Source organism: Ciconia boyciana, chromosome 11 (genome assembly GCF_034638445.1).
Source record: "Ciconia boyciana chromosome 11, ASM3463844v1, whole genome shotgun sequence".
In the NCBI taxonomy this organism is placed as follows: domain Eukaryota; kingdom Metazoa; phylum Chordata; class Aves; order Ciconiiformes; family Ciconiidae; genus Ciconia; species Ciconia boyciana.
Window position 1 is genome coordinate 24022458 of NC_132944.1, and position 12911 is coordinate 24035368.

Sequence of the window (12911 nt, forward strand, 5' to 3'; positions counted from 1 at the left end):
GTTTCCAGAAACCAAACCTTCGCTATAAATCAGCACAGCATATTACCTGCTCAGCTTCATACACGCACATGTGTTTCCTTGACTTGTTAATAAAAGCTATTCTGCCTTATTATAAAAGCTAACTCCACATTTTCTTCTCTGAATCTTTTCAGAAATAGGCTAAAAGCATAAGAAAACATCTTCCACTTATTTTATTCTCTTCCCATCATTAATTAATGGAACAAATATATTATCATACTTAAAATACACTCTGAAACTGTGATTTTAATATACTTTATTGAAAAAGTACACAGTTTTAAATTGGTTTCAATGAGACAAAGCAATGGTCACCTCTATCTACGAAGTCCTTTTTTGATGAATCATGACTACCATATGCCAAATTCACATCTGCATGACTCGCAAAGTAAAAAGATAAATCTTTTTTCAACATATCTTTAAGAATTTATATCACCAACAGTTTAAAATCATGAAATGCTGATGCTCTGACTATATTTCATGTCCTCTATGTTGCACCATTTCCCAGATCACAGTTTATCCATGTATTAGCATGCCATTTGAACACATCAGTCAATGTCACCTTGAGAAAATCGTCAACAGCAGAGGAAGAACAAGAGGAGGTTTAGCACTAAGGCCTGAGACACCACCACATTCTCTTGCATTTTCCTAAAGAAAAAAAAGACAAAGGAAAATAAATACAAGCCATTACACTCAATTATGAGACGTGATTATTTACCAAACTACATAGGCAGAAGAGGATTGGTGCAAACAACAAAACCTATGAACTAAATACACTCAGGAAGTCATACAGGTACAAATTTTCATTTGAACAAGTCTAGATTGTAGACTGAAAGTGAGCATGATGCACAAGCATTACACAATCCCCTCCATGCCATATTTTAGGTCTCATTCTACATTGCATTACACCATCGAAGGCATGTTACTCCAGAGTAAAACAGGTGTCTATGAACATATGCTGTACAAGCCACTGTAATCACGGCCCAGTCTCTGTCAGATCTCCTTGGCACTATACAAATAAGAGTACCATGCAGAACACAGAGTCGTAAATATGTCTAGTGATCCCTCCCAGGCAATACTATCTGTAAACATAATGACTATAGCATGACCGTTGAGATACTGAAGCTAGTTACCGAAAAACAACATTAACAGCACAAAGTTCCCAACCATCTCTAATGAGGAATCTTGAGGTCAGTGCTTCAGCCAGAGCAAGTTCTCAGATATTCCTGGCTGCCAGTCTGTGCTCACATCCTACCGCGTTCTCTTATGTGATACAAAGCAGTCTACAAAAGCAGCAAGTCAAGTCATTGTCTACAGGAGTACTAAAAAGATTTTCAGCACTTACAATGTCACCCACTTCCCCTACTACTGTGTTCTGAGTGTTCAGAATATTTCCTGGTTTCATCTTAGAGGATAGTTTTTCTATTTTTTTTTTTTAAGAAATAAAACATCTACCAGAGTCTAAAAGAAAGGAAAAGTAGGTAGAAACTTACTTCAGGGTGAAATCCATGACAAGATTCTGGGCGTCTTCTTATCTTCTGAGATTTTAAACGTTCACATTTGAGGGATTCATTATGTACAAGGTAGTTAAGGAGAGATCTGAACATTGCATTTTAATGTCCTGAGTTTATGGGAGTGTTTTGAAATGAATATAGTGAAAATCTTTCAGCTCCTTCCTTCCTCTCCATCAGAAACCCAAGGTGATATGTGTGGTCAACACAAGAAAAAGAAGGTAATTCTAGTGCTTTCTCCTCAGTGATCCGTGGTTTAGACAGTATCATTCGCACTTACACTGCTAACCTGTCTTTCCATAATAAATCTGCAATAAAAGCACACTGCAGCCTACTTTTGATGAATTCCAACTTACGTGAGAAAACAAATCCTGACCTACAGAACAGCACAAAATAAAAGCGGGGCAGCTAAAAGTCAAGTGATATATTTACTTTGCTTCATTTTTATATTTTGGGAAAGCAGGATTCTGAAACATTTTCAATACTCCAGTCCAACCCTAAAATAAAAAGATACCTATATTGTAAGGAGTCCTATAAGTTTTAATATCAGGAGTTCCATTCTCATAAGGAAATTACATACTTAGGGCCTAATTTGAGAGAAGTTTAGCTATCTAAAGATGACCATAGTACTTAAAGATGCACATAAGTGTGTTTGCTTAATTTATATTGGCTGTTCCAAAAAAAAAAAAAAAAAGTGACTTCTCCTTGAAAATAAGTAAGAATGCATTCTCAGCTGGCTTAATTTCAAACAGCCCCAGCACTTTAAAATGGGAAATGATGCATTCTCAAGTCATGCAATGCAAGTTTTACATAATAATAAATTTTTCAATATTTGCATCTTGAATCTCTTTCTGACAACTTTGCAAATAAAAGGATATACCTTATTTCTATAGGTGCCATGGTAATTGGTGGGACAGAATCACAGAAGCATTCATTATCTACTACCACCATGAAGAGATTGCTGCTTGGGATTTGCTGGATAACAAAAGACCTGCAAATTAAAAAGAAATCAAATAATGGTGACAGTATCTGTATTTCTGAGCAACAGGTTTTGTTAGGGTTTTTTGAACTTGTCAACACCACCTGTATTATAGTCACAAATATCATTGACTTTGTATACCATACTGTATCTCCACACCTTGTAGACGTAGAGGGCCTTGGGCAATGGTTCCCTCAGCTCACAGAGTATGGGTGGCCCTTTTGAGATGTACATGATGCTGAAAGGTACACAGGTGAAGCAGAACAGATAGGCTTGTACTGCTGATACGTTAATGTGGAGAATGGGACACAAGTGAATTACCAAGGAGCTTATCAGATTTCAATACTGAATCTCTGCTCTATTATGAATACCTAGCTATGTTTTTATGATCTGGAATTTTTAAGTACACATGAACCGATCTGCAAAAACAATGACGATTCTTCTGCAGCCACATAGTGATAACTCACGGTCCCAAACCTTAGCCTCTACAATCACATTAGAGCCTTTATTCACTCTGGGTCTTGCTTGGAGCAACATGAACTACTGAGAACATGAACTTGGAGCAACATGAACATGAACTTGGAGCAACATGAACTACTGAGAACTACATGAACTACCTTTCATCTGTCCTCTTGAGAGTCATTTTATTACTGAGCCAACAAAACAGAGATTAAGCCTCAAAATCTTCCTAAGTGAGGAGATTTATTTTAGAATAATGATGACTATCTGGTACAAATACGGTGATAACTCAGCACCACATTCAAATTAAGACAAAGTAGGCAACTCAAAAGCAAAAGAAGAGTGAAGAATAAAGACATTGCCTGTAAGAAGGAAAGCACCCAGGGGAGACCAGGGAAGGATCCTGTGGGCACTATTCAGTGATCCACATAGTTACAATGAGCTGAGCTCTTAAGCACAGACCAGAGAGAAAAGGGGGAGGAGGCAGAGCCAGACAGGCACTGTTTAGCCTTTTTTTTTGAAATTCAGGACACAATACAAAGAAAGGCTTTAAGGCTCAGACCCAATTCTTGATAAATTTTTAAAACAATCTGTCAGAATTTATATATTGTATCAACAGAATATCGGCCATATCAAGTATCATTGAAATCCGGCAATTCCAGGAATGAGGTGTTTTTCAGTGTGGTATGCTGGTAAATGTACAGAACGTTAAGTGAGGGTTTGAGCACCAAGAAGATGTGGACAGAAACATATTTTTCCTCAGACATCTTTCGTTAAAATACATATTGTCTTACTAAAATAACTCCCTGCTTTTTCCAAAGATCACAGAAGATGAAATAGCAGAGGGGGCAGGGAATATTCAAACCTAGCTTCAGAAAAAAAAATTTGGAAAACTTACTATAAAAATGTTGCCAACGGAAAGATTAAACACTTTTCAGTATTTTTTAAACTTACTGAACCTCCATTAAAATTACACTTAGAGCGATCTGCAATATGTTAGCTTTATGTTTATACATGAAATATACATTTATGGCATAATGTAAAAGGCTGAACTTTATAAATATACCTACCAAACAGCTGGAGCATGTAGCAAGACTGACATCATTGTAATGGAGCATCTGTGGCTTTGTGGATTTGTGTGTGGGAGAAATGGGGCCAATAAAAGGAAAGGAGGGAAAATCTTTAACAGACAATAACACCAAAATTGTACTGCATGAATTTCTCAAAACAGTTATGAATAAATCAAACCCTAAAGGACAGGGGAAAAAAAATAATTTTATTCCCAGAAATTGGCACAATTTGGATTTTTTGCAGTCTGAAACTTGTATTTATTGTATCTTTAAAACTAGCTCAGAAAAGGACCCGAAGGGGATAAAGTGTTGTAGCAATTAACTGGACGCCAAATGGTTCCTTTCTCTTCCTGACGAGGAGGGAGTCATCACTCTGCCGTTGTCCTTGCGGTGTGCCTGGCACCAAGTCCTGTTGTGACAGACCCCTTCGGTGGCCCCCACGTGAGTACGGAAGCCCGCGAGAAAGCCTGTACCGAAGGGTGCCAGGTCCTGAAAGGCGGGCGCAGTTCCCATTGCGGTTCTTCTTTCACCCACTTCCCCGGGGTGGCATAAGGGCTGTACCGTACAGGCTATTGCTTCCCCAAAGAAGAGAGGGGGGGGAAAAAGAAGTAAAAAAAAAAATTGGGAGCTTTTCCTATCACTTCACCTAGCTGGAATGAAAAAGGAAAGCACTTTAACCCGGCAGAAGGTTTCCACTACAGAACTATGATGCTGAGTAAATTACTACATGGCTTCTCTGACAAAATGGTCCAAAACTACAAAGGTTTGTAGGAATTAAGTGATACAGAAAATTTTGCTAGACCTGGTAATTTGGGGAATGCAGTATATGCATGCATTGATGGAAATTATGAATTAAAGGGACTGCAAAGAGCAATATATTAGGTTAAGTCAAAAAAACTTTTCTACTTTAGGAATTACATGACAGATATCGGCTAATTACGCTGGTTCAGTTTACCAAACAGTGTATACTCTTACAAATCTACAGTCTGTTTATCTATTACAGATGTTTGTGAAGTGTCTAACCTTACGGTGACTGCCACACAACATATGACTGTCATCTAAAGAGCCATAAAAAGATGAAACTTTTGGCTCACTGCAGCATTTTTTTCCATAGTGCTTAATAATATCTTAACTAATATCTTGCAAAGGGGAACAACTAGCTTCTCATCCACCATACAAGAGGTACATTAAAAAGAAAATGTTATCTTCCACAAGTAGTAAATGAATGTTTTCCCTTTCACAATTGTCAAACGTAATCTTGAAATGAAGTTGCAAAGCCAAGCGCGTGTCCTCACTAGTCATTGACTTGTGAGCTCACAGGCAAAGGATGAACATATCAACAAGTGAAGACAGAGGACTGAAGACAGAGATTGAGTTGAGCAAATAATTAAGGGCAAAAAAATTTCACGTCCAATTTAGCTTTCTTTTCTATTAACAGAACGTGCGCAAGCAAATTCTGCTTCCTTCAGCTGCTGTAATTGAGGACCATTTTGCAGTCCCGAGGTATCCTTGCCCTCACTAGATGAGTGGCAAAGGCGTTTCTGCCAGTCATAGCCACCGCAGCCGCTCTGACTATTCCCGTAATTCACGTGGCACAGCTTCCCTGCCCGCGCTGGGCAGAGCACGCAGCCCCCCAGCAGCAGGTCTGCTGTTTGAGGGCAGCTCCCAGTTTCCACGGTGACGTGCCCTTGCATCTCTGAAACCCATTTTGAGTGACTGTTCATGCCAGCAAGTCTCAGGAACTGACCATTCACAGACAACAAAAGCTGCATAGACACAGTCAGAACAAAGTCTTTCAAATACTGAAATAATCCACCGAAATGTTTCATTGCATACACCAAGATTCAGTTGCGAAGGAGAAAAACCTCTGGCAAAGCGGCTTCCATGACTGCAGTGGGAAACGAAGTTGCTGACAAGGTACTGGAAGTGGTCTTGTCTCGTAAGAGAGCTCCACGGTGCGTCTCTGAAGCTGACGTTACCACAAGCGTTTCTGAACACCTGCTGGCTTAGGCTGGCATTTGTGTCGCTGGCAAGACGGGAGCCAGCTCTCGGGGACAGAGTAAGGGTTTTATTGAACTTTATTGCTGGTTCAACAATCAAAAGGAAGTCTATGTTTACTAGCCTCTGTTTAATATTTATGGAGGATGTTTCGTGTTTAAAGGGTAAAGCCCTTTTTGTGCTAAGTAATGTAAATCTTTTGATTTGAACCTTTTTCCTTTGCACCAGTATCATCACCATCATTTGATAGTGACAGCACAGAAAAAGCCTTGCATATGTCTCCATACATAAAATGGAATAAGCTGTTGGGGTTCCTGTTACGCTGAAGCCACATTGAGTCAATAAGAACCTCATTAATAACTTCTCCTCCATCCTTCATCCACTGAGGAACTAGTTCGGTTTATTTGATGTGCAGGTTCAGAGGCTTAAAACGGACCTGAACACAAACTGCTTCTTCCCTGTGCGGGGAAGGTGAGGAAGGAAGAAATTTAATACTTGAAAGGGGTAGAGAGAGGAGGAGGAAGTAAATCTAGTCATGCCAAACTGTTTTGTTAATGAAAAAAAAATAAGAACAGAGAGTCAATCTGCAAGAAAGTCTATATTTTGAGTCAGAGCGTTACACAACACTTTTCTCATGTTGCACATGCTTTATCTGTTTCTAACCTACTTCTGTATCGGCCCGTATAAAAATATCTGCACAAATATCTTACAAATTGATTTGGAAAAAAAAACAACCTGCTTCACGTTTACTTGGAGATAGTAAATATTTGCTCAAAAATGCAAGTATTTAATAATCTGTTCCTTGAAAATTAATTTTTCGGTGTGGAATGAAACAGGAAAAGACTTGGAATTCAAGTACTGCTGCATTCATAATTATATTTGCTAAAGCTGTGCTTATGAAGGCATGATAAGAAAGCACACTTAACATGTGTCTGGTGGCTAAATGATTCTTCCCACAGAGAATCAGTTCTTTCCAATTTCTTAAGATAGCCTAGAATTTGGAAAGCATGCTAATAGGACCGTAATGCAAATCTTGGAGGGCAGTCACACCAGCTGCCTTTACGCATGTAACTCAGGTCCCCACATGAGAAGGGTAATCGTCTCCAACTCCGAACAGAGCACACGCAGAGACACAGACCATTCAAGGATAATTCAGAGCAGGAGCTTGGCTTCAGTGATCTGGATCATCCTCTGCAGGAGGGTCTTTCTCTTTCTTTAATGGCTGAATAGTGATCCTGCAGAGAAATGCCTCCTGGATGGGGTGCAATGGGATGCCTATAGCTAAGGGCAGGCTACAACACCCGGTCAAAAAGAGCCACTTCATTCAAACCTGTTTTTTTTCCAGTTTGAATCTCTTCCTTTTGCTTGTATATATAAAAGTTTTCATACAGTTATAATATATATTATATTGTTATCATAATAATTTCTTCCACAGACTATGTTTAAAAAAAAAAGCACCCTAATTTCAAAAATGGCAGCTCTTTTTCTTATTGTAAGAATTACTTTCTCCTGTAAGGAGGAATAATTAGAAGATATACGCAGGGCCGTAGGGGAGCAGGGACTGAGCTGACACTACCCTTGCTGCACTGCCCTCTTTCCACACCGCGTGCTTCTTTCTCTTCCTTTTGTCTTCCAGCCTCTGAACCTCTGGGGTGGCAAAGTATCACTGAGGCAAGCGGGAGAGGGACAAACCTCCCTGGAAAGGAGGGAGATGTTCCAAGAGGGAGGAAAGGGCAGGGGTGATAGGACAAGCAGGGTCGGCGCCCTGGGGCAAAGGGGCAGATGGAAGACGGTTATTAGCTGCTGCAGCAGGCGGCTTTGTTGTGGGGCCTCTGCAGTCCGTCCCCGTAGGGATTTCGGAGCCTCTCCCGCATTGATGAAAACAGGCACAGCAGCAGCGAGGCAGAGCTAGACCCTTTTTTCTTCCTGGCTGCTGTAATCATGAGGCTGCTATACCTCCCGAAGTACGGAGACTAGTGTACCGGCCAACCTGAAGATCACACCCTTCTGTAAGTCACTTATTTCCTTGCTCAATGCAGGTCATTCCTTCACTACAACTACCCGAATCAAAAGGTGCAAAATCTGTATGTGGTAGGCTTAACATCTTGTCTCTGAAATGCTGCTGGCTTCAACTTTCCCTTCCTAACATAGCTGGATCCAGAGCAGGCAAAGCTAAGGTAACTCAATTTCAAACATGCAAGAGATGTGTCTTGTCCAGCTAAGCAAACTTAACCTTTAAGTTGTTTACTCTCTACTATTTGAGTATAACACCTGCTATTAAAGGAAATCGATATTACTGTTAAACAGCTTAGTCTCTGTATTTCCATGCAGGAGAGAGAATCCATTTCCTTGTCCACTGATGTTAAGTTTTGGACAGGGTATAAACTGAACACAGACCTAAGGCTTCCCTACTAATAAGCAGCCGCTTACATAGCCCCAGGCACACCCAATCTTACGGAAATGTGTTGAACCCAGCGTATTTTGTATGGGACCGAGGGTGGGCCAGACAGCTGTAGAGAGGACGCAGTCAGTTCAGCCTGAGGATCCCATATACCATCATTTATTGCTCACTTGCACTGAACTGGTTTCCTTTTCCTGGCTTACAACCACGCTGCTGTTAGCCGGTGGCCAGTGACACTGCTGCACGACTTGTTTCAACCACCACGAACGGTAATAAACCTCCTGAGAGCATTCAGAGATCTCTGATTTTCAGATCCATTTCCCCCTTCTTTCTTCAGACAGTCGCAAAGGTTGCGAAGTGTTTGAGGAAACAAAATGGATGCCAAGCAGCACGGAACTGAGAAGATACTTACAGGGTAAGACTACACTTGAGGAATCAAAACAAGTAGAGAAAATATCTTCCCATTATCCTGCAGAATGGAAGATATTTCTGTGTAATTTGAGGATGATTTGAACACAGCACCAACATTAAAAGCAATTCCACTTGTTTAAAAACAATGCTGTTTCTAGTTAAAATTTAATTCTTGTTTTCTCACAGAAATACTGCATTATTGTGCTTTGTTTTAAACCACGCTTTTTATAAGTAAGAATTATTGATCTATACGGTGTATTTTACAAACAATATACATTTTAATTTTATAAAAATATGCTGCTATTATATCTGCATTCATGACAACAGATGCTATGCAATAGAGTATGTGGTCACGATAAACACATGGCTTAGGTGGGATTTCAATCCTATAAACATTTAAATGGCTGTTCAGATTCATCTTTAATTTCGTGTTCAGGAGCTTTAGCAGCCTGATTCAAGGCGGGGAAGAAACCCATATGTGTATTTTTCATTTGTTTGTGTAATGACTGTAGGAACACTTTAAGACTACTGTTTAATGTTACAGTAATGACTATGGGACTTACACTCAAATTATGACTAGAAGAATATCTCATTTTTGTGTTAGCATATGTCGCTCCTGTAGCTACATAATCACATCAATCATTTTAGGAGGCAATAGAAAAGATCTTTTAGCTACCAGTTGTTTCGCCCAAGCAGATGAACCCTACAAAGCATGGAAGAATTTCACTGTGAGTAGTTTGAACTGAGGGAAATATTTTCAAATTGGCAACCTAAACACATGCACAAAGATGTGAAAAAGTAGTCTGAATTTCCATGGTACTCCACCCAGATAGCCCCCACTGGGCGCCCCGATGCTTGTGCATCTCTGTGAATTCAGCCGTTTCCCTACAGGCCTTTCAGCGTAGTTTTTGAGGGCAAACCTGCATTAATGAAGTTTGAGTATTTTGGATTAAGATTAGTCGTTACTTTGGGATTACATTTCATATCTGTCAAATTTGATCTTTCCTATTTTTTAGAGAAAGAAAAAACATACCAGCACCAGGGTACAGTAAATGGAAAATATTGTGCACTCTGCACTCAAATATGTGTTACTCACATAACTGTTGGTTGCAAACGTTCAACCCTAATGGTCTGGAACAAACTTTAAGCATTCAACTGAAGTGCAGATATCCGCTGTGCTGTTTCCCAGCTCCTATCATGCGCTTTCCAGGCTGCTGGCTCCATTTCCAACCCACATTTCTCTCACTTATCACATTTTTTAAATGAATGAATGAAATGTTTATATCACAGTCAAATTGGGCTACTTGGGCTTTTTCAAATAAATGATGATAGAGAATGGAATATCTTTAATGCAATTTATAAAAACAACATATATGCCAATAACAACATTTCTGAGAGCTGGAGCAGTTAAAGTATATGAAAAAAAGTAGCTAGTGGTTCTCTCATACAAAAAGAGACAGATAAACTCTCAGCCTCAGGCCTGCAACCTGACCCCACGCTAGCAAAATACCGTTACCACGAATAGCCTGACTGACTTCAGCGCAATTTGGTGTCGGAATAAACATACCTACTCAAAGCAAAGTTTAGAACCAAGGATTTAAATGAACAATAGCATCCTCACCCTTCCTGTGCCTGCTGAAGGCTTGCAAGCCCGGAGGGCTGTGGCACGGTTGGCAACCACTTTGTTCCAGACAGGAAACCCCAGAAGTGCCATTCCTCTTCATTATCAGTCAGGGGATGCTTTCTCAAATAACTGATGCTCAGATAAGAGTACCTTACCAACTGCATGTTAGAAATGTTACAAACATCCAAAAGCTTTGAGTATACAGAATTTAGGATGAAAAAAGTACTTTGTGTAATAAGGAATTTGACAATGCTCCTAAGCTTTCTAGTCCAGCCACCCACCCTTATGAGGATGTGAGGTAACGGAGAGGTTCGGATCACTAGGTTTAAAACAGACTGCAAAATTCTTGCAAAGAAACCAAGCTCAGAAATCCCACAAACTTTAAATATGAGTCAAGGTTCATACCCCTAAACAAACCTGAGCTGAGAGTGCGGCATAAGTGGGTCTCCATGAGCAGAGCGGGTACCCGATTCTGTGGTACGCTGCTCACCACGAACAACAGAGGAGATACAGCAGTTGGCACAAAGCAAACCGTATCAGAGGTCTCTTAAAGCTTGGACTTTGCTTTTTGACAGTGGCACCTGGTTAGCAGGACGATGACAGGGAGGTCCGAGAAGTTATCGACTGGAAAATGCAGTTCTACTCTAGCATGTTAGCCAACGTGCTTTTAGCAGCTTTCTTAGCCCTGCTTAAGTAGCTGCAGTTTGTAGTGAGAGGCATCTCAGATAATGTTTTTAAAATATTAGATGACGTCTAAGCTAGATTCTAAATATAATTTAAAGATTAAAAAGCCAGTGGATTTCCTCTGATGTAGGAAGGCTCACAGATATCACATGACATTGTAAAAGTAACTTTTGAATTGCATGAATTGGTGACTACCCTTTTCCACAGATTTAGGTCTAGTCTAATCTACAAAGCTGATATGGCTCTAGCAAAGAGCTATGCAACACAAACTGAAGTATAAAAAGCCGGGATGGTCAGGAGATTCACATCAAAAGTGTAATAAATCCTAGAACTGAAGTGCTCATCGGATGTACCCCCGGTGTGCTTTGCAAGGAAGTTGTTAATTTATTTCTGTAAATACAAACCTTAGCAACGATTGAGAAAACCACATCTGAAAGAATTAAGTACACTGCATGTCATCTTCTCCATAGCTAGTTAGAACTCTATAATATTTTAGGTAATATATAAATGTTCCCTGCATGGCACTCAAATCTTAAGATTCATGTTGTTTTTCCAAGTTAAAGGCTATTAAATATCTATCAAGCTCTCAAATCCTTTACGAAGAGAAGTGCTAAATGTACAGATGCCTAAGTCATGTTTGCATTGTTTTTCATCAATCAGACTATAATATAATATGAACATATTATAAACTGAAATGAATTTCCTAGTGATAGCAATTCTTCACAAGCGTGCCTGGCTTTAAAAATTCACTGCAATGTTTTCCAATTTTAATAAGTTTTCCTATTCCAAGCCACCTTTGCTACGTATATGTTACTATCAGCTCAATATATTGTGGCATTCATACAACTTTTAAAATCTCTTGTCATTACAAAGCATCCTTTCATTGTGTCAGCTACTATCTGTCATTTGGTTAATATTTATAACTGCTTGTTTAAAATGTAAAATCATGTTAACTTTTAAGTAGTGGTAATATTTACATTTTATAGCACTACTGAGCTTAACTGTGAACAGTGAATGGGTGGAGATCACCACCGTCCCACACAGAAGTTTTATTTATAAACTCCTCGAGCAATTCAGGTCTAGGCTGATTTGGAAGACATCAGTAGGGAAGTGGGGAGTTAAGAGAGAGAGCACATCTCATCCTACTCCTCAGAAAAAACCTACAGCGAAACTACTGACAACACGAATAGATCTGATTGCTAGGAAGCTGACCCACGTATCTCCAAGATTTTACAGTACTGACAGACGGACCACATGGTCAGTGCTATGAAGTCTCCTAATGAAAAAGTTGCACACGTCTGCAAGAAAAGACCACTGTACATTGCCTCATCTTTCTCTTCCTTCTGTAGAGTCCCCCTCTCATTCAATATATATTCCTTGCCATTCAAAATGCTCTTTGAAAAAGATTACTATGGTCAGATTTTTTTTTACATGAAATAGACTTTTTCTCCTTTGATCCACAGTGATTGTTTCATATTTTTTATGAAGATTTTTTAGCTTTTTTATGATTATTACGATGCCATGCAAATTGAGAGAGAGAATCTGAATACAGATTTGCCTGGTTTTGTTGACTAAATAAACAAACTCCAAGGTTTTGATTTTTTGGGGCACACTCTGACATAGAAACTGAGAACAGTAATGAAAGACTATTTTCAATGTAAGGTGGCATTCTGTGTATCAGCAGCTACAATACTCCTGAATTCAACAAGCACACTAAAAAAATTCTGAAACAAAAAAGTAATATTGAAAATCTTTGTCT

General features: G+C 39.4%; 1 protein-coding gene across 1 annotated transcript in view; it reads right to left on the minus strand.

The window, feature by feature from the left end:
* Nucleotides 1-332: 332 nt before the first annotated feature.
* CACNA2D3 (calcium voltage-gated channel auxiliary subunit alpha2delta 3) overlaps nucleotides 333-12911 on the minus strand; it is a 478745-nt gene continuing 466166 nt past the window's right edge. The window contains exons 36-38 of the mRNA XM_072876518.1: nucleotides 2402-2517; nucleotides 1509-1588; nucleotides 333-663 (exon numbers count right to left, since the gene is read on the minus strand). Of these exons, the coding sequence (XP_072732619.1) occupies nucleotides 574-663; nucleotides 1509-1588; nucleotides 2402-2517 (286 nt within the window). The 3' untranslated portion in view covers nucleotides 333-573. The remainder of the gene's footprint in view (nucleotides 664-1508; nucleotides 1589-2401; nucleotides 2518-12911) is intronic.